Here is a 22,096-nt window from a genome sequence, read left to right as displayed (position 1 = left end):
GGGCAATGATACGAATTCTCAAGGACACGCATGTACAAGGAACGGTTGATGTTTAGACTTATAACTAGTAAATGTAAGTCAGAAACATAAATATAAGGTTGGCGTAGGACAAATACCATCCGATATCAACTGGTTACCTTTTGCTGTTGCTATTGCATTTTGAAAATACCGTTGAGCTGAGCTATGTATCAATCAATACATGAGTTTATAAACCTGCAGATTCTGAAATCTCTCCAGTTTCACTCACGACAGGTAGTGGATGCTACCTGAAACGTTAGCCCGGGTGCCATCCGATTTGTTACGGCAACCCCGAAAAAGGCACCCAGGCTACTGCACGTCTGACCGTTTCCAAAATCATATCCAGTTGCTTGAGTAACTGCTTTTTGGCGAATCTTATTACCTGGATGTCTAACGTTCACCGCATACTACAAAAGCGTAAAAAGCGTAACTTTTCTTGTTGGAGAGAACTTTGTTTTCACTTGCGTGACACTATTTTATCTTCGTTTTTCACAGGAAATGGAAAGACAACTACTTCTTTTTCTTTTCATCATGTCGATGGGATGTGGAATAACCGCAAATAAAAAACCTACAGTGGTGGGTTTTCAAAGACTAGGCCAAGGCAGCATGCTTCTACTGCGTGGAAAGTCACTGCATTTGGAATGTAAAGCATCGGGAATTCCTAAACCAGACATCACAGTCATTCTCCCATCCGGACAAAAGGCAACTATTGAGTCAGATGGGAGAGTTATTGTGAAAAAGAATGGTACCATTATCATTACGGATCCTACTTCAGCAGATTCTGGTCCGTATGTTTGCATTGCAGATAATTCTTTTGGCTCTTCGTCTTCTACACTCTTTGTTGAGATTGAATTTCAAACAGCGGTAATATCAACGCCCTCTCCCCTTGGTAGTACAGGCAGCCCTGTAGTTACAGCTTCAACATTTGCCTTAACACGGCCTTTAGGCTCCGCACTTTCCACACGGTCTGCTGATGGTAAAATGCCATCAGCGATATCAACAGTTTCACAGCTTCACAATTCCGCAGTGCCTGACGACAGAATTACTTTGAGTTTTCAGAGAAACAAGAATAACACGTTAGTTTTGGGGGACACTCTCCGTTTGGTCTGTGAAGCTTCAGGAATCCCTGCCCCAAACATCATGGTCATTTTCCCATCTGGACTCAACACAAGCGTTGGGTCAAGTAGGAGAGTAACTGTAGAGGTGAATGGTACAGTAACCCTGACAATAACAGATGTTACAGCGGCAGATGCTGGTCTGTACCGCTGCAGTGCAGTAAGTCCCGTTGGCTCCACATCTGTCACACTATCTGTTGACATCAAAGCCCCGTTTTCAGTTCCCCCTCCCCAGTTTGCTTCGTCTGCGTCCCTCCCACCTGGCAATAAGACAGAAAGCAATATTGACCCGGTATTCTTCTCTTTGGTAAATGGTTTTAGTTCATTTACTGGAGTCCTGATTATTTCTGGCATTGTTTTAACTTTGTTTCGGCATAGGTCCGAAAAACCTCCTTTAGTTTTAGTCTCACCCACTGTCAATGCTAACAATATGAACACAACTTCAAACTTAAATGGGCAGAGTAGATCGGCAACGACAAACGACCAGGATGTGATATATGAGAATGACCATGAAGTAGGTGCACCTGAACAAGCTAATGTATACGAGAACAGTAATGCAGCAGGTCAACAATGTAATGACGATGAAAACGACACGTATGAGAAGGACTTTGAGAAAACAGTGTCTACAACCTCTCAGACCATCGCTCAGTATGGTAGTCAGAAAGCAACAGCTACTTCTCATGTTAACAATCAGTATGGAACTAATGATTATGAACATCCGGAAGTAGAAGCAACGTCTCGGTTAAACAGTCAGTATGGAAATAATGAAGTAGCTGATAATTCTCAGTTTAACAGTGGGTATGCAATTCAGGAAGTAGCTGATATAGCTTCTTCTCGCTTTAACCATGATTATGAAGATCAGGAAGTAACTGATCATTCTCAGTTTGACCATGAGTATGGAAACCAGGGAGGAGCTGCTAATTCTCAGTTTGATCATGAATATGGAAATCAGGAAGTACCTGATAATTCTCAATTTGATTATGATTATGGAAACCAGGAAGTAGCTGATACTGATATTTCACAGAGTAACAATCAGTATGAAACTCGGGAGGTAGCAGCTATTTCTCAGTTAAACAATTTATATGGTAGTCAGAATGTAGCAGGTATTTCTCAGTTTGATCTTGAGTATAGAAATCAGGAAGAAGCTGATAATTCTCAGTTTGACAATGAGTATAGCAGTCAGGAATTAGCTGATAATTATAATTCCCAGTTTGCACATGAGTATGGAATTCAAGAAGTATCTGATAATTCCCAGTTTGATAATGATCATGGAATTCAGGAAATAGCTGAAAATTCTCAGTTTGACCATGAGTATGGAAATCAGGAAGGAACTGATCACTCTCAATTTGATTATGAGTATGGAAACCAGGGAGTAGCTGATATTTCACAGTGTAACAATCAATATGAAACTCAGGAGATAGCAGCTACATGTACTTCTCAGTCAAACAATCTGTATGGGGATCGGGAAGTAGCGGATAATTCTCAATTCGATCATGAGTATGGAATTCAAGAAGTAGCTGATAATTCTCAGTTTGATCATGAGTATGGAAATTAGGAAGTAGCTGATAATTCTCACTTTTATATGAATATGAAAATCAGGAAGTAGCTGATAACTACTAACTATGAAAATTGCAATGGGAGAACTGCAGATACGAACAGTTCCTCGTCCAGTCTATGAAAATAATTATATTCAGTACCTGTAACGTTATATGTCAGATTTGTTGTATGAAGTTTATTGTAACATACATATTTGACATTTCGCCAGGCGTTCATGCAAATACGAGGAGTAGTTTTTTTGTTGCCAATCTTCTCTGTACATAATACTAGTATTCAGGTTTTTAAACATTTCGTAATATAGTAATGTTTTTCATATGAAAGGATAAATATTAATGTCATGAGAAGCTGAGTCTTGTATACGGCGTTCGGGTATGGAGATATAGAGTCTAAAAGAGAGAATCATAAGAAGCATTATTGATGTCAGAAAAAATGAATGAGTAAATATATAAAGTCATATATATCTTGTAGAATCTAATTCTATATCAATTATTTTTATTACACATAAAAACATGTTCATACACATCTCAGTAGGCAATTTTCTATGGCACCTTCATTGAAGTGGTTAGTATGGAGATTGGTCTGTAGTCACATTTGCTTTGTTGATCACCTTTTTCAAATTGTCGGATGAATTGTTGTGTCGGGAAGTAATGATTTAAAACTATTTCTAACTTATTCATCTGCATTTTATCATTATCTCCCATATAATTCAATCATTTACACAATGTACTGAGCAGGTTTGTAGGATGTGACAACCTCCGTATTATTATCACAAATAAAGCTTTCTAACAGCAACATTATAGACTCAGTGTTTCCTTTCTGTGTTTTTACATTGCACATTATGTCCGAGTTTCAAATATAGCATTTCTTCGTGTAGCCCGTACTTAGAAGGTCCCTTATCATTTTCCATCATGTGTTCTCCATAATAATCATTTTGAAGGGCCCTTATTTAACCTTAAAGTCTATGATATCCTAATTGCATTAAATTTGGTCTGCCACTGGGGACAGTCGCATACCTAGAGCAAAATGGCCATACTAGTTACGATTAAGACTCTGGCATTCCAAAACGTCTTTTTGCAAAACATTTTTGGAATGAACCACGAGTTTTGAAAGTACAACAGTATGTGTAAATAGTATGAGTATCTGACAAACGACCGTGACCCTTCCGCACGTGACCTCAGCACTCGTGACGATGGGGTCATCCAAGATGGCGGACGGTTGTGATGTGGCCCCGCTGATACACCACACAAACGGCAAGCCGTGCGCCCTCGGTGTTAGAAGAAGAAACTTCAGCCTGTCTGTGATCTGTGGCGTACTGTTGCTGTCGGCTGCCGTGTACTTTGTAGCGCAGGTCGTGTTTCCCTACGCCATCATTCGGTCCGAACAAGGGGAGCACCACGACTATGTAAACCCGCTGTTAAAGTTACCGAACTGGCTCGACAACGTTAACGACAAGAATGGCACGAAGAACAAGCCAACGCCGACAAACGTTTCCTTACAGGCGGCACAGGCGACACAGGCAGTAAAAATGACACAGGGAGGTGGAATAGTGGTGGAGAATAAGTTACAGATAGACAGCAGCGACAAGAACAACAACCCGGAAGTAAAAGTAAGTTGCGCAATGGCGACACGACATTGTCAATAGATCAATAGTCCAGAGTATAGAAAGACATTCGGCGTGGACAAATCCCACGTAATGTTCTTCCATTTAGACTTCGTTCTGAATCCATCGCTATGTTTGTGCCAGCGAAACTATTGTTTAATCGTGATAGCATACTGGCAATCAGACACCTATTTCCTCGACCAAACCACCTGTTATTGAGTAGGTCACATGTAACACTGATTTGTTTACATTCTTTATAGCTTTTGTAGGTTTCAGAAATAAGTCAAATAAGTCATATCAGATCGCCAAGTACAACATCATATATTGTAAGAAACTGACAAACCAGCTACCAGACAACCGTGAGCCTAGTCTAGTGTTTGTTTGTTTGTTTCTGTTTTATTTACCCCGGGTGGCCCATCTCAGTATCATGATGCTTATATGCGTCTTGTACTTTGTAGTGCACTTTAGCCCAATAGATATTCATGTAAACATGTACACTTGCGCACACAATGGATGGATTATATTTCGATTATTTCCACTGTGGCCGTGTGGTTTATTGTGTCGATGACTTACTCTACAGATGGACACTCCTGCACACCTTTACGTGTTGTCGAAAGAGGAGGCCGATAAAACCGGAGCCTATTGTCTGGACGGTTCTCCACCGGCGTACTACTTCAGAAAAGGTGAGAATGAACGCCTTTTCTGGCGTACTTTTCCATTACATCTGCCGTTGAATGTCTTGCACCACTTACGCATTTGACGCGATCACTACGTTTTTGTTTTGCATAATTTGCCTACGTCGTCCTACCATATAAGGCAGTGGTACTGGGCAGAAATCGTGGATTGTTTGGTTGGAGGGAGGCGGCGCATGCGTCAATCTCACCAGCTGCTACCAGCGAAGTTTTACCAACCTTGGCTCCAGTAAGGGCCTGAACCATCAGTAGGTACCGCCTCTTGTTACTTTTTGGAATTCATAGCTGTCTTTTTTTCCCGTTTTCTGTTGTTCTGAAAGATAATGATGATGCATACTGCTCATTTCAGGAAAACTCTTCATGGCATGTCGTCAGCATCGAAAGACGTGAATCCGGATTTTTATACCTGGAACGTCGCTTTGTTGGTCTACTGCGATGGGTTTTTCTACGCAGGTATGTTTCATTATGACACATATAGTACAGATGTGTGGTGTGTGTGTTTGTAGGCGCCCACGTGTGTACGTGTGTGCGTTTGTATTTGTGTGTTTTGTGTGTGCGTACGTGCGTGCGCGCGCGTGTGTGTGTACATGTATTTACGTGCCCCTATTTCTCCTTGTCTTGTAGGAAACAGGGAAGATCCAGTGAAGCACAGCGGCAAGTCCCTGTACTTCAGGGGCCGCCGGAACCTTAACGCACTGATTGACCGTCTGTTACAAACTGGACTGGGAGAAGCAGAACGAATGATCCTGGGCGGAGGATCGGGTAAGTATAATGATGAAAGTAGTACTAACAGAAAGAAGGAGTTATACTGGTACTCACGACAAATATCTCAGAGAAGCTTGTCCTTTCAGGTGGCATCCGCCATCTTTCTTCAGCTCATCACATAGGAGTTCACGTGACCTAGGTGTCAAAGGTCACCCAGGTCACGTGACTGGACGGGGGAGTTGTAGATCTAAGAACTAACAGGTTGCAGCCCTGATGTGTTCTTAAAAATTGTTTCTCTGCATACTGTAGGTTGTTTCCCGCCGAAAAAAACACGTGCACACGTCTTTTCTTGTGTAACTTTCGATAAAATTTCCCGTCTTTGGTTCAGCGGGAGCAATAGGGACGTACGCGGGTGCAGATGACGTCATAGCTCGCCTGCCCAGCTCGATTGACGTGAAGATCGTCCCGGACTCCGGCATGTTCATGGACCTCCCGGATAGGGACGGGGTGTACTCGTTCAACGACTCCTACACGTCGGTCACGGAACTGCACAACGCGTCAGGTAAGTCGGACGGTCTTTGATTTTTGTACATTTCCCCTCCTCTTTATACATTTCGTCTTTGAAATTGTCAGTATATACAATGCAAGTTTTGTTTAGTTAGTAGGCATCTTTACATATTGATCTTGATTGACTGACTAAAATTAGGAAAAATAGTCAGTTTACGTTGATTAAAATCAATGGGAAATCTGTGAAACCAATATACATGTACTCACTTCGGAGAGAGCAGAAACTTACATACAAACGGTGTTTCCAGCGTCTGCGAACAAAGCATGTCGGGAAGCTCATCCCCAGGATGAACAATGGAAGTGCGGCTTCCCGGAAAACCTCGTTCCCTACGAGCCGGCCCCTGTCTTCATGCTGAACTACCTGTACGACAAGGTGGCGCTGAAGGACGTCGTCAGAACCACCTGCCGTCCTGATCAGTGTACGGGGAAAGACATGGCCGCTGTGCAGAACTACCGAACGACTCTGTTACAGGTAGACATTATACTGATTGTTTTCATCTTTATACACGTGTTTGTTCCAAATCTTTGGCTTTACAAATATATAAAACATCTGTTACAGTAAATTATGCTTTTCAAATCAGTTTGAATCAAAATCGTTGGTTTTGAAATCGTCAATTACAAAAGAAAAATAAGACTTGAATAGCGAGTTTAAGAGAGTCTGCACGGGGCAGTTTTGAAGGAAATTGAAGCATATTGGAAAAGAAACGTTGTCAGTGCCAGCAAAGAAATAAGAATGAAACTAAATATACGGAATCGTTCCCTTGTGTCAGGTCGCCCAGTCGGAGCTTACCGAAAAAGATGGCGCCTTCCTCATCACGTGTTTCGCCCATGGCTTTGGCAATGACCACGCCTGGACAGAGTTCACGGTCAACAACAAGACGGTCCGGCAGGCTGTGGGTGACTGGTACTTCGGTAGGAGTAAAGACAACGTCAATGTCGATACGGGGCCAGACCTGAACCCTACATGCAGGAATTACTTGAGCAAGGACACAGAGATTCAGAGCCTGTGGGACTAGAATGTCAAGGCTTGTTGTTTGATTTTTCGTCTGAAATGACTACACTTTTAGCTATGCAAATACTAAGCAATAACGCTACTTTAAAGATATGTCATTTTCTTCGATTTCAGCCATGTGTCTTGCCTAAAGGACCCATAAGTGATACACAGTGTTACTTGAATAGTTGAATTATTAGTTTTTTAAGGTTAGAACCTTTAATTCAATATGTACATTACCAAGCTATTTCATTTGCATTCAAGGGGGTAAGTGGTATTGCTTTTGTTGCAAACGTTAGCGTGCAATAAACTTCCTAGTAGCGTTCTGCCAAATCCATGCCCGATCTCGCCTTGCCCGTACACGCGCGCCATCTACCGATTCATATGATTTATGAAAATGTCATCATGGAAAGTGGTGGGAATGAGCACTAGTAAACTAATATCGTTTAATCAAGGAACCTCCTTGGTTTAATAAATGGACAAATATGACAGATTTTGCTTTGATCAATGCCTAAAAATCATTCATACAAACTCGATCAGACGTTTCCTGTTGAATGTTGAATGTTGGATGTAAGGCCTGACATTAATGGTTTTATGCAACCTCGGCCAATGTCTTGCAGTACGTAAGTTGATCGCATGATGTCGCTGTGTATACATGTACGGCCATACATGGTTTCGGCCCTGCCAGTGTCGTTTGTTTCCATAATGCAGTGTAGCCAACATCACTAAAATTCCATCCACCCCTCCCCTGACATCAGAGTGACGTATTGTTGGCTTCGCTCATTCAGAAACTATTTCAACCTCGCCATCTTTTTTTCACTCCAACATTTTCCTCGCCCGGCCTATTTTTGCAGACGATTTTATCCCGGTCAGATGCCAGAAATACTGTACCGATCACCCGACATTTCAGACGACTTAATCCAATGGTTCTGCTAACATTGTCGGTGCCAAACTGGTGCGAAGTTGTCATGAAGCCATTGGTGGCCATGTGTGACGTTCTCCTGGCTTCTTGTGCTGAAAATAAAAACAATCTAACTAACACCTAAGTACTACTATCACCGATAGTAACCCCAGAAATCGTTTGCAGGTGTATTTATCAATGTAGATACTGCAAACACCTCTGTGCGAAAATATGGTGTTACTCCTAGTTAAATTTCCCTCCGTTTTAGGTTACAACTTTCAGGAACACGGGCCTTTAGTGGTAACTAGATCCGGAATAAATCAGCGCAAAACGATGTGTTGGTTTGGCCCACAGGTCGTTTTCGCGGGCTTTTGTGAAGGTTCAATATTTGTGGTGGGAAGAAAGAAATGACTGTCAGAAAGTGGCGCGTGGCGGAAAGCGTTTGATATGACTTTCCCGTCTTGTAGAAGGAGGGTCGACAAGGTTTTATTGAAATTGAAAAAGATATGACCGATACAACTTCTCCTTTTTTGTACTCGATACGTCAACTGATCAAGGCTTGGCTAAAATTTACCAAAATGATGAAAGGGTAAACCCTTCTGCTAATTTCATTTCAATTACTTGAAGTGTTGTGATACGTCTCTTTCCTGGCAGGCTCGATGAAACATCCGCCTGGCCTAGCCTAATCCAGAACTTCACTTGGCACTCAGTACCATCTTATTTGTATACCGGCCCATTACTGAGGCTCCCATTTTTAAATTCCAGTATACAGACAGGATGGCACTCAGGCTAGCGCTCTATATTCATTGAATATCATATTCAATCTTAATTAAAACCCGCTGTATGTTTCTTGAGGTCATTCCTTTGTAGAGATTGAAATCGAAAAGATCGACTTATAGCTATTGATAAGCTTTTGGCTGTGTTTAGTCATAACATGGAGCTATTATTTGTTATAGCTCCATGGTCATAAACATTTTGATTTCTCGGCAACCATTTTGAATAAAACCATCACAGTTCTTGACATAAACAGTAGAGAACGTATGCGCTCTGTTGTCTACAGGTCTGACATGCCTTTAATACTATATATAGCGGCTATTATAGCCAGAACTGAGGGAGGTTAGGAGTGGAGTAAGTCGTGTCTGTGATTTGTACACCAGCATGACCCGGGGTCAGGGTGGGAAGCCTGAGAGAAAATCTAATATTTGTCAGACGACAGTTTTCGGGAGGGTGCGACATGGCGGTGGCGCTTTTCATGTCGGGGAGCACACTCGCGCCATTCGCGCCAAAACGTCAGAAATTCACATCTATCTGACATCACGCGACAACAAATGTCGTAAAATAATTTTGCAATTTCATATAAACTATCATAAAAAATCATAAGTAGTTAAAGTACACATACATGATCGTTCAGGGTAGGGGATAGTCGACCATTTTTGTATCCTTGAGGAGGTAAAGTTTGACCAAGGAGTTAGTAGTCCTTAGTAGATTCTTAACCTTCTTGGGTTGACACAGAAGAAGTTCTCAAAACATAACGGTTTAGCATCCATCTGGTTGGAGATTGGGAGGGATGTACAGATACATGAAGTGTATGTGGATGTTTTTTCCCTTTCGTTTCTAATCTAAACCTCCTTGGTTCCACCAACATTTTATCTGCACATCATAAACATTTCAAGCATTTATGGTAGCGATTGTTCCCAACCCCCAAATATATCAAGGCATTTGCACACACCTTATGCCACTAATACACATATTCATATTACTCCGTACGTGACCGCTCCCCTCCCCCATTTCAAACATGTTTCCGAACATTTCACAATAGCATGGAAGCCTGTAGTTTCCAGCGACGGTGTCGGTGCCAAACTGGTGCGAAGTTGTCCTGAACCCATTGGTGGCCATGTGTGACGTTCTCCCGGCTTCTTCTCTTGAAATCGAGACATTTTCCTGACACCTATGTACTACTATCATCGTCAGATATCCGAGAAAGGTATATAGTGTTGCCTTTGCAGGTGCATGTTACTACAGACAAGTGATAAAAGAAAACAAGGACGTGTTTTTCAACACGAGGTGAAGAAACAAGATAGAAGGCATGACATCTTTTTAATAGAAGGCCTTCAGTTGTGAAAGATGGTACAAAATATTTCCAGTTTGAAAGAACGAGAAATATGAGACGACACGAAATATGAGGCTTGTGGATCAAACCCAACGTTGGTGGGATATTCTCGTGATACAAAAGGGTTTAATTTTCAGTCACATTTTTTTCTGGAGGAACAATATAAATTCAAATCTCTGCCTCCCAAACTACTTTGAAATCGCGGGCGCTGTGAGAACACTTCCTCCCTACCCCACCCTGATCGCAACATGACTCAGAACTTTGACACCAGCGTCCGTTTTGGCGCCTTTTTGCGAAAGTTCAATATTTGGAGAGGAGAAAGTGACGGTAAATTGGGACCTGGTTTAGCAACACTTTCATCTCTCGTGATGGGACGGTCAACACGGTTACCATGGTAACGCCATGGCGGGCGGACAGGGCTCGGGTTCCTGTATCGTCTGATGTGATAGTCCCCGGGCTGACTGGTACACGGGTTTATTTTCGTACCTTGTAAACAGATGACGTTATTTTGCATCGTTGCAATCAGAGGACAACGTTCAAAAGAAGGGTCACGTTGGTTTAGGTCTCTGAAGCGGGGAAATCAACAAAATACCATACAATTTACAAAGGAAAACTTGAGTGAGACTAAGGACATTATACATTAAAGCTCTCTATAATGTCCTTGGTGAGACCAAGGAGATAGTTCAAAGTTGTTCGTTTTTCACTCACATCCTGCTGAACGAAGTTTGGCAAATAGAAGTTATGTCAGACCAAGGTAGCCTCTACCAGGCTTAGCCTTTACCAGTCTTTAGAAGTGGCTGAAAAGAGTAGATGCCTTGGTCAATAGACAAGACAGATAACATGCCGAGGGAATCAGTCCACTATTAAGAGTACAGAGCGGCAAACTGCACTCCTTTAGTGGTGTTATCTGCATATACACAAGTAGTCAATTTCTACTATTTCCAGGCACTTCTGAAGCCTGGTAGAGGCTAAGAACAAGGTTTTCCCTATTGTAGACAACTAGGTTATATTACAAAGGACATCAGGACCAGAGGAAAGGGAGGACACGTGCACAGGAAAAGGTAGTAGGGCTCCTACCGTGAGAGGGGGAGGGGGTCTCTGGGAAGGAGGGGTGGGGGGTGGGGAGGTTGATGGGGCGGAACAAACTCCCGTCACACGCTGACAGCTATTATCGAGACCCTGCTTGTGGAGTAGGAGTATCCTGGTGGATATGTGTCCAAAGTGACCACCCCCTGTGTCGTTATGAAGTGAGATCGTGAGAACTAGAAAAAAGATGATTTCTGGCATGGTGGCTTATTTTTGGCGTCTTTTATGGTTTTTTGTTGGGGGTTCTTTTTCGCACTGGATTTTTTTCATTGCAGACAATACGACTGTTCTGTATTCCCCCAACTACAAAGGTATGATTGGCGTCTTTAATCTATCAAAGCCAAACTAGGTAGAACCCAACTTTTCTTACATTTTCTAGCATTTTTCTTACATATACACATGTAGTAGATATCACCATGGAGGTCTTTTAAATCCATGATATCACACAACTGAGATCTCCTAACGCTATATCGGTAAGCGTGCGGAAGGGATTTGAAAAGTGGGACCCGCAAACTTCACAAGAGCGGGACAATTTTACTTCAGCTGATTATCCGCCACTTGACATTTTATTGTTGCTTTGTTGTGCGCCATAAAGACCACAATAGCGACAATATCTCAGCTTCCTGAGAACTGTTTGTAAACAAACAAGGAGGCCGGCATGTCAGGCCCGTGAGAGTGCATCATGTATGTTGGTAGTTTTTGTTACAGATGAGGAAAGAAAAAAAAACACACAGCTGTTAGGATTGGAGGCTACTTGTAACGTCAGCAGAAGTGTGGAAACGGGAAAAGCGGTTGGAGAAGTTGCCTGGTTCCGTGGATTTGTCAGGGGGACGACAAGTGCGAAGTTTCTCACAGCCGGGTCAGATTCACCGCGGGACCGGCTAATGAGAACGGCCAAGTCCAGATGACTGGCACTTTGCCGTCAACTAGCGGCGACAAAGTGACAGGATGACAGGGACATGCATGACAAAGGCGTCGTACAACCGACAAAGGGACGGTGATGACAGGAGCTACGGGGAAAGGGCAACAAAATACTGAAAATTTCATAAGCTGTAATTCATATCTCAAAGGATCTATTTCATCTTTGACGCATGTAGAGAAGTGATAATTTTTACAACCTTTGTGTTATTTTGTTGTTTTAAAACTTCAGAAGAATAATTTCAAAGTTTAGGCGTATAACTTTGGGTCGTCAGTATCTATTTGTAAGTTTTGACGGCGATTTTACCACAGGAAAATAGAACAGGAAAGAAACATTTACGTCGGCCACCTTGGCCGGGCAAAAGCAAGGGACAAAAGTGATATTTCATCACGTCACACTTTTGCACACCAATCAAGAGCGGCAGTTGTCCGGTAGGGGGCGCGGCTTGAGTTAGCGACCACACTCCGGGCAGCCCTGCGCATACATTAGCGGCCGGCGAGTGACAAAGGCGAACCTGTGCTTCCCCGCCGGTATCTTCCCTCCATACACACACACACCGTGCATAAATACCGCTGCAGTGCTAATTCTTTCACCCAGTCTTTCCTTCGTGAGAACGTGAGAGTTTTCTCGACACTTTTCGAAACGTTTTTGGTCGAGAACGCACGCCTCGCGCGGAGACCAGCGCACACGTACAGATGAGTTCGGCGGAGACGATGAAGCAGACCGCGGCGACGCCGGACCAGTTCTCGGTGAGCCACCTCCTCAGCGCCGTGGAGAGCGAGATCTCGGCGGGGTCGGAGAAGGGCGACCCGACCGAGCGCGACCTGAAGATATCTCTGGAAGAAAAACCTCTGTGGGACAAGTTCAACGCCTTAACCAACGAGATGATCGTCACAAAAAACGGAAGGTACATACTGTTTTGATCCCTTTTTCAACGTCTTGCTATTACTTGTTGTTCTGTGTGTGTTGTTCTGTGCTAGTCCATCGGTGTGAAGTGCGAGTCATAACTAACACCTGTATGAGATTTTTTTACCACAAAATACTTACCGGTGTGTTGTAACTGATACCTAACGTTCTGGTGTTATGTCATCGACATATAGATATATTCATGATGTGTGTATCACAATACGATATGCATATGATATACAACCTTTTAAAAGTCCAGGTTCATGACTACAAGAAATATATAGCTTGGGTGCCATTCGTTTTGTAACGGGGTTCCTTGCAAGTTACACTGCCCAGAAATTATTGCACCCATTTTTTTTCGGGTCAGCGAGTGCAAGGAGCCCCGTTACAAAACGGATGGCATCCAGGCTAAGAAATCTTGAAGCATGAAACTATGTTTTTATAACGGTGGTAATACTAATACTAGTATGTATTGGTTCTCCCCTCCCAGACGCATGTTCCCCGTGCTGAAGGTGAACGTGTCCGGACTGGACCCTAACGCCATGTACTCCTTCCTGCTGGACTTCACGGCCGCCGACAACCACCGCTGGAAGTACGTCAACGGCGAGTGGGTTCCCGGCGGCAAGCCCGAGCCGTCCGTGCCGAGCTGCGTCTACATCCACCCGGACTCGCCCAACTTCGGCGCGCACTGGATGAAATCACCTGTGTCCTTCAGCAAGGTCAAACTCACCAACAAACTCAACGGAGGTGGACAGGTAAGCTAGCAGAATTCCACTCTTTCAATCTCCTACTATTATAGGTTATAATAATTTACTAGTGTTTGCAAGTTCATGCCCGAGGGCTATAATTTGCAGCAGGAAACAATGTATAGAAAGAGCATGCAGGTAGCTCAAGCTGATAAATTATGGTGAGAAGTGGAACAAGAGACTTTAAGAACTGCTACGGAATACAATGTAAGCTTTTTCATTTTTTTGTCATTGTAAGCTTTTACAAATAATATTATGTAAGCTTTTTCATTTTTTTTGTCATTGTCATTGTCTTTAATTGGGACGAAGTGTCCTTTTCTTCTCGCGATATTAAGATATATTCGCCCCTAGCTTTCATAAATTTGACAGACAGCATCTAGCCTAAAAGTGGACAGCTGTAGGTCCTGAAAATTAACTCGATAAAAGTTCGAATCCTATTAAAATCCTACAAAACGTACAGTGCAGGTAAAATCATTCTAATCCGGTCCTTTCAACTGTACTTCTTGTCTGGTCTATACGTTGACACATTATATCCTCTGTATAAAATTTACATCCGTGCAGGCTTACCTAATTGCCCAACCTCTCACAGCCATATTGTATACTAATTAGTGTGGGATTTTGTTGTGACTGTTGTGAGACGTGTAGTATTGTGTTCGGCACGTGGCGACACGTTTTTCTGATGTTATTATCATAATTGTGTTACATGTCAGGGTCTATAGTATACCTGTTACCCTGCCTAGTCCATTACATATGATTAAACATGAACAGTTCATTACACCCATTGTGGACGCGCTAAAATCTACATGTACATGTATACATTATACATGTTACAACGGGGTTGATGCTAAATACTTAGCAAGTACATGCATATAGTAGAGGCATAAAGCTAAACAACGGAGAAATAGACCTGAAGGTAGAAGCATGTTTTTTGAAAGTTTTCCGCCAGCTTCATTGCCACATTTTAGGGCTTTGCTATTTCTAACTTGTTTTTATGGACAAAACATAATCTTCCGGTAACCCAAACTGAGTTTATGATATGAGAACACTAAAGATGTTTCAGTATCACACTTTGTTATACATTTGTATTTTGCTTTACGTCTACTAGAATTCTAAAATGTCATTGAATTTTCGGTCACAAAATCATAAGAGTTTTATTAATTTTCTTTGGCTTCTTACATGTCGTCTTCTCGAAAAACCAGTAGGTATATGATTATGAGTATGAATATATATTATATTACATGTATGAGACGGTTTCTAACCCGTTGTCTGCCCTGTGTTTTGTTATAGCAGATCATGTTGAACAGTCTTCACAAGTACGAGCCCAGACTTCACATCATCAAGGTGGGCGGGCCGGATAACCAGCGCATGATCAGTACACACACCTTCCCGGAGACACAGTTCATAGCAGTTACTGCGTACCAAAATGAAGAGGTGAGAACATCCTTATACATCTATATACATGTACCTTTATTTTTCATCCACGAAGCACTTAACACTCTAATATCTTTATTGGTTGTATGTAAAATGTTTCACAAGTTGCTAATTTTGGTCATGCCTTTTTGTAATCTATTGTGTAAGTACATGTACAATGTACTACCAATGAGGTTAACTTCGTATTACAGTATATATTCAATATATCTTTTCGGATCATGTAAACGATGTTAAAGACACAAAAGTTCTTTACTACTTCTTTCTTACTATTTCTTCTTACACTGTTCTTATTTTTTTCTCAGATCACAGCTCTGAAGATCAAGTACAACCCTTTCGCCAAGGCTTTCTTGGACGCAAAAGAAAGGTAACTATTCTGAAACTTTTCGGACTTGCAACGTCATACTATAGTACAGTGTATGAATTTCTATTGTTTAACTGAGACTAAATAAAATGTTATGCTCCTTGTTATAATAACACCTTAACGTGACGTGTGTAGTTATGAGAAACATTTTTTCATAGTATATTTCCCTGATGCTATTTTTTATTGACAGAAGTGATGGAAAGGACGGATTAGAAGACTTGCAAGATCAACCACAATATTCCCAACGTAAGTGTGGTTTGCTTACATTGTATATCAACTTACAAGTAATATACGTGTGTATTCATTGCCTAAATTGTTTGGAAAGAGCGCTCGACACTTTGCCATTGTAAAACAAAATTCACTCCAAAGTTATACCTAGCAATCACATATAAAAGGATGTACAAAAGATATGTTTCTTTGATTTATTGAATAATTATTTTAAACTATGTCTATGAGGATTTAGAAAACCTCGACAGGCAACAATGCTCAAACAAAATCCGCCTGTATCTCTCTCCAGTCGGAGGCTGGTTCCTGCCCGGTACAGGTCCCATCTGCCCGCCGCCCAACCCTCACCAGTTCGCCCCGTCCCTCGGCCTGCCCAGTCACGGCTGTGATAGATACAGTACTCTGAGGAACCACCGCTCGGCGCCCTACCCGCACCCGTACCAGAGAAGCTCGCCTCCAAGTAAGTCCATCATTTCTCAGAACATGTTGTTGGCTGTTTACCGGGAAAGTTTACAATATTTGAGGGCGCCAGAGCTCGGCAGAAAGGCATGTTGTCGTGTTTCCTATCGGTTAGTACAATGCCGTTCTTAGCTAATGACAAGGCTGTTTAATTTGTTTTACGAAGTTCTGGTATGCGAGTCGGTTTCATGCAACTTGTGGTTTCTTCCTCGACTTGTCTTTGACATCATCCGACATTCATAATGGCGAAATTAATGCCCGTCGGTTAACTTTGGTCTGTTCAAGGAGATTTCAAAGATTGAACAATGTACCGTATTCTGTTTTATTACTGAGTATGTCAGTATGAACTGCCCAAGCTAAACGTTTTATAGGACAGGGTACTAAAACGGGAAAGCCGAGAGGTTGTTACCTTCACATCATCTTGATATCATTAAACGCCGAGTTTTATGTATTTTGCCCGTAAAAAGTTGGTTCTAATACAAGAATATTATTCCAATGTCAAGACTTAAAACCCCAGAGAATATAATGCACATCGCGTTGCGAACTATTAGAATCTCTTACAATAATTCAACAGAATTGCTGCGCATTTTTCTGTTCCCAATTATCCTGACGAAAGGTGGTTTTGAAGTCGATAGGAAGTGGCATAATTTGTTAGGAGCGGCCCGACCCACTACTCAAGCACTAAACGTCAGCAGAAAGGGTCTTTTAATGACGGTTATTTGGTCCGATATAGACACAACAAATTACCAGGTACATTAACGGAGGCTGGGCACCATTCAGGCCCGGAGACGTCTGGACATGTTCCCATCATCCCGGCTTTTGTCTTTCCCGACTCGGCTCTTAGTCAAACGAGGAAGCGACCGTGATGGTCCTTACACACGGCGGCAGACTGGGTTTTGTTTCAGTGATTGACAATTCTGTGGTTTTGGAAATGACTTTGATGTTTCGTGAGAAAGGATGGGACGTTCCTTGTTCTGATGCGTTGGTGGTCTTGTACCATGACGTCACGTATCCGCCCTGAAAATTGACGTCTGATAACAGGTCGATCTTTATCTGTTAATAGATGGTTGTTTATCTGTATTTTTACACCCGTTTTGTTGTTTTTCTCTTCAGCGAACTACGGCCACGACACGGCTGCCAGCCTTCCCATGATGCCGACGCACGACAACTGGTCCGGCCTGCCTGTCTCCACACACAACATGCTGTCCATGTCAGCCATGCCTCACACCACCACATCCACGCACGCGCAGTACCCCAACCTCTGGTCCGTCTCCAACAACAACCTGACGCCCACCACGCATGCGCAGACGCACATGTCCGGCACCATGGGCACGGGTCTGCCGCACCAGTTCCTGAGGACCACCGCGCCTGCGCCCTACCATTCCATCCCCACCTGCACGGTGCCGACCACGGCGTCCAGCTCTCCGGTGTACCACGACTCGCACGAGGTGTCTTCCACGGACAGCGGGTATGGCCACTCCACTACCCCGCCCGCCACGCAGACAAGGATACCCGCCAACAACTGGAGCCCCATGACTCCACCTTCACTGTAAAACAGAAAGTCCGAGCCACTCAGAAAGACTGAAAAATATTGTGCAAATTCAATATAAGCTCTATTTTATAGTTGTAAAAAATGCATGCGCTTTGCTTCATCTTGCCAAAGATACCCAGGTTTGATAGCCTGGGTGCCACCCATTTTGTATACGTGTAAAGGGGTACCTTATTGCACTCGCTACCCCGAAAAATGGATGGCTCCCAGGCTAAAGGTTGGAGTTTTTGACCCCAACTTTTGTACATTTAAAACCTGGAGTAATGTCCCTTCTCAGGTAGTTTGTTGCGGAAGTGCTGTCAGACAGATTCAAGATTGTATTATTACATGTACATAATTTTTACCAAAGCTGTGGTCTGTTGCTAGCTTTGTTATCTATATGAACCGTAGATTTTATTAAAAAATGAGTATTTTTGGAAGAAACGTTTGTATTTAAAGAAAGCCCAAGAGCATTTCTTATTTATCGATATTTCGTACCCTCGCTTGTTGTATTATCTGTATATAGTTGTACAGTTTGGGTGAGATTTTACACCACTTACTAGTATTATCGGAAGTAGTAAATTACGCTGCTCGCCTGACTAACTCGTCAACCTGTTACTTACCTGGATTACCCTTAATTGTGCAGACAAACAGATAGCAAGCCAGCACTTAAGGCACGTGTTAAAACACCTGCCGGCTATTTGAACTTTTAAGCCTCTCTATAACAGGTGATTCACACCAATACGCGAGACACTTCTGATAAAAGCTGCCACAGTCTGGTTTTACACCCAGTGCCAAGAGAAAAACTTCCGTCACTTTTGTATTTCAGTATCAGCTTGGCGACAAGAACACTCGAGAATTGCGAAGGGACAATCAGCTGTTGTGTCGTACCTTTTGTAAACGTAGCTTTTCTACCTGTTGTCAGAAAAAGGAGAGTTAATAAAGACGTATGCTGTGCAGTTTGTTTGGTACAGAAAGAAGTCCCATCGTTGTGACATGTTTGTGTAGTTTGTGCGGCGGGTGTGTTTGCGATCTCTCTGCTCCCTCGCAGGTGCAGTGCTCACCCGACCCCTACTTCATATTTACACTTCGCGATAGGGTACAAAATACTGGCTTTGTTTGCCGATACTTCAATTCAAAGTAATTGGACTTTCAAGAATGAAGCGGGTCAAGTAGACATACTGGCACTGTTTCTAAACAAGGGCCACGAATTCGGGGGGCATTTCTGAAGTAACTCGCGTTATTCCGTTGGCATGAAGTCTGAAGTGGGGATCTGCGAGCAAAGTTTCCCCGGGGAATTCGAGAAATGCCGTGCGGGGATTTTGTTGACAGCGACATACAATTGTATCGCACATACAAGAGATTAAGAGATAATCTGGTTGACACTAACCCTTGTTCGTTTAGAAATTGATAAAGTTTATTGCTCACACCTGGAGGGTACGGTGCGTGGGCCACTTGCGCAATACCAGATGTGGGCAAAAATACTCCCTGGGAGGGCTAGTCTCCAAGCAAAGGTTTGGGTTTTGGCTTATTTTTGCCGTGCTTTTAGGCTTTTTTTAATCGGGGTTTCTTTTTTTTGCACTGGAATTTTTTTCACAAAAAAGAAACCCCGATATAAAAGCCTAAAGACACGCCAAAAATAACCCAAAACCCAAACCTCTGCTTGAAGAGTAGGAGGGCTACGGCAACCCGTGTCAGTAGGTGTGATGGGAAAGATTTTTTTTGTATTTCCAGACCTTAACGTAAAGGGAATAAGAGATTTTCTGTCAATTCATGTTGCGATAATTCCTTGTGAGTTATATGATAAGGCAACGTATGCAAGAAAATCGGCATTTGTTAAAATTGGAACCTTTGACAAGAAGAATTGAAAATCTTAGAAGAATTAAAACTATTTATTTCCCGAAAGCGTCTATTTTTGCACCTACATGTTGAAACAAAGGTCGTCATTTTCTCTTTATGTTCCTGGTTTGTTTTGATTTCGAAACTGCCAGTTCTGTCTTGGACATGGACACGATAGATTCGTCCATACAAAAAGAAAATATGGTGAATGAGTGACTTCAGAAATTATGTTGGACTATTGTTTTAACCAGTCAAGTGCAAACGGATAACCAGGGTCAGATGTTAACAAACACATCGCTCTTCCCCCATCTATGTGCGCTCTTGGCCGTCCGTCCTTACACTGTCGTGCAAATGTCGGGACAAATTCGTGCCTTTGATATGCCCCGAACCGCCCCTCAGTACGACATATGTCGGCACAACTTCACATGTCCATGCGGAGCGTGGTTAACAAAGCACTGGACGTGTTCATGCATTATTACAAGGTGCGAGGCGGGTCGTCCCTTTGTTCTATCTTGTCCCTGCCTTCTTTCTATGGATTGTTCTACGTATGCGCTTTATACCCACAGGTCTCTCCCGTGAATAGGTGTAGATGTCCTCTCTAGAGACATTTAACTTGATATTGACATCTCTGGCTAGTTTCCCAAGGGAGCATCTTCATACACGCTTCATGTTCTAATCAATTAGCAGTGTCTAATTAAGTCCCCCACTGCCTTCCGTGTGCCCAGCTTCCTCGCTAATCGACTGTATATAAAAGAAGTTGTTTTTCACGATGAATCCCTGGGATAACCTTACAGGCTAACGACGTGCGGAGTTCGGGGGCCTTGATGACGTTTGCACACTTCTTTGTATATGATTGACGTTTGTTTGACCTCGTTCGCACCTTGCTAGCGGGTCCGCGGTGACGACAAACAAGCGTGGCCGCCGGTGGGTTTACCAACAACAGATGGGGACTGGCAGGACGGAGGTAGTCTCCAACTGCAGGCACGGGAGAGCAGGGGAAACTAGCCTCTATCAGGCTTCAGAGTCGGCTAGATGGAGCGGCAAACTGTAGTCATTTAGCGGGCTATCACTACTAGTATCATAGCGAATTTCTACTCTTTCCAGGCGCCTCTGAAGCCTGGTACAGGCTACCATTGCATGGACCATAAGCCTAGGTTTTCAGGGACCTTAAGACTATCAATATTTTCTCTACGCAAGATAAACGACAACTCTTTCTTATATCTTTTTACTGACAGGAATAACGAAAATTGACCTGAAATTTGAGGGTACGTACTTTCGGCTTTATAAAGAATATGCTGGTACATCTTTGCCATTCCTCTTAGAGCATACTGGCACACCCTGACATAACTGAGAAATTTTTGAATTACATAGCGAGCTTTCATTCGTATACGTTTGGAAATGTGTGGTAATGTGATATTTACAACTTTAGCTTTCAGACATAGTCAAAATTCTTGATCTCCATATTCAGTTTTAATTGACTCGTTCAGCGTTTGCAATTTCGCATTTTGGAGGAATGTCTTCTTTTTCTCATGTCTTCGAGATTCAAGTCTTAAGTAAAGCAAAACTTTGTCTTAGTAGGACCACTCTAGTACAAAATGTACACTGTTTTCGTACCATGAGTTTCGTTCAAGTGGAGGGGTTGGTTTTTAACAGTTTGATGATCGCAAACTTTCACGATCAAACTTCACCTCACTGAAACGCCCATTAGAAACAGTCGCACCTCACAGTTAAAATACTAAATACCGATCTACCAGAAACACGCCAAAACTTCCCACTTTCTTCACAGGAACCTGTTGAACGATACATTACCATGTATGGACCGTTAGAAGCTACATGGTATATGCGTAAAATATCAGGAACGAAGAAGAAACTATAGGGTCGCATTTACAGGTTAGAAGGTCGAGCGAGTACATGTTTTATTATGTATCAAAGACATGTGGAATATGCTATATATAGTCCAAAAGTTTTGATTTATGGATAGTACAAAACACAATATTGTTGGGGATTATGTGGAAGACATTCTGAAACAAGTACTCGGTTGTGCCCACCAACGCTCGGGCTTTAGTCGCAGTGGACAAATAGCCGTAGGCAAAAGTAGCGAGCTCAATTAACAGTGTCAATATTAACACAGGTGCAGGCGGGGAAGAAGCTGAAACACATGTTCATTCCCTTACATTGCAACGGGTCTGTTTTTCAAAGCTGCGGTACAACACTGCAAAAAAACAGAGAGGGAAACAATGTTACTTATAATTTACAAGTGCTTGATTATGTCTAATTGTGACATTTATATACAAGTTATAACAATGATAAGGAATGAAAAAACAATTAATATACCTTTTC

General features: G+C 42.6%; 2 protein-coding genes across 4 annotated transcripts; both read left to right on the top strand.

Annotated features, from left to right (window-relative positions):
• Nucleotides 1-3,855: 3,855 nt before the first annotated feature.
• LOC109469255 (pectin acetylesterase 11-like) lies at nucleotides 3,856-7,928 on the top strand. The gene is made up of 8 exons (XM_019767737.1): nucleotides 3,856-4,296; nucleotides 4,871-4,973; nucleotides 5,107-5,230; nucleotides 5,332-5,435; nucleotides 5,607-5,744; nucleotides 6,076-6,249; nucleotides 6,503-6,726; nucleotides 7,025-7,928. The coding sequence occupies exons 1-8, from the start codon at nucleotides 3,880-3,882 to the stop codon at nucleotides 7,268-7,270; spliced, it is 1,530 nt and encodes a 509-aa protein (XP_019623296.1). The 5' UTR covers nucleotides 3,856-3,879; the 3' UTR covers nucleotides 7,271-7,928.
• A 4,749-nt stretch (nucleotides 7,929-12,677) lies between these two features.
• On the top strand, nucleotides 12,678-18,875 carry LOC109469259 (brachyury protein homolog 1). 3 transcript variants are annotated; one of them, XM_019767741.1, is made up of 7 exons: nucleotides 12,678-13,168; nucleotides 13,658-13,922; nucleotides 15,201-15,344; nucleotides 15,647-15,708; nucleotides 15,896-15,951; nucleotides 16,223-16,390; nucleotides 17,503-18,875. In XM_019767741.1, the coding sequence occupies exons 1-7, from the start codon at nucleotides 12,957-12,959 to the stop codon at nucleotides 17,940-17,942; spliced, it is 1,347 nt and encodes a 448-aa protein (XP_019623300.1). In that variant the 5' UTR covers nucleotides 12,678-12,956; the 3' UTR covers nucleotides 17,943-18,875. The 3 variants fall into 3 exon arrangements, with proteins under 3 accessions (XP_019623300.1, XP_019623302.1, XP_019623301.1); XM_019767743.1 differs by having other exon boundaries at nucleotides 15,899-15,951; nucleotides 17,503-18,874; XM_019767742.1 differs by having other exon boundaries at nucleotides 12,764-13,168; nucleotides 15,204-15,344; nucleotides 17,503-17,942.
• Nucleotides 18,876-22,096: the final 3,221 nt, after the last annotated feature.

The sequence above is a fragment of the Branchiostoma belcheri genome, unplaced genomic scaffold, assembly GCF_001625305.1.
Source record: "Branchiostoma belcheri isolate BF01 breed outbred unplaced genomic scaffold, Haploidv18h27 scaffold20, whole genome shotgun sequence".
Taxonomy (NCBI): domain Eukaryota; kingdom Metazoa; phylum Chordata; class Leptocardii; order Amphioxiformes; family Branchiostomatidae; genus Branchiostoma; species Branchiostoma belcheri.
Note: the sequence above shows the minus strand (reverse complement) of the source record. Positions and strands in the feature narration are given on the sequence as shown.

What these genes read in the sequence shown, in the direction of transcription:
- LOC109469255 (XM_019767737.1), top strand. Translation starts at nt 3,880, where the DNA reads ATGGGGTCATCCAAGATGGCGGACGGTTGTGATGTGGCCCCGCTGATA. An exon ending in ACAACAACCCGGAAGTAAAA is followed by an intron (nt 4,297 to 4,870) that starts GTAAGTTGCGCA and finishes CTTACTCTACAG; the next exon opens with ATGGACACTCCTGCACACCT. An exon ending in GGAACTGCACAACGCGTCAG is followed by an intron (nt 6,250 to 6,502) that starts GTAAGTCGGACG and finishes CGGTGTTTCCAG; the next exon opens with CGTCTGCGAACAAAGCATGT.
- LOC109469259 (XM_019767741.1), top strand. Translation starts at nt 12,957, where the DNA reads ATGAGTTCGGCGGAGACGATGAAGCAGACCGCGGCGACGCCGGACCAG. An exon ending in CTGCGTACCAAAATGAAGAG is followed by an intron (nt 15,345 to 15,646) that starts GTGAGAACATCC and finishes TTTTTTTCTCAG; the next exon opens with ATCACAGCTCTGAAGATCAA. An exon ending in TCAACCACAATATTCCCAAC is followed by an intron (nt 15,952 to 16,222) that starts GTAAGTGTGGTT and finishes ATCTCTCTCCAG; the next exon opens with TCGGAGGCTGGTTCCTGCCC.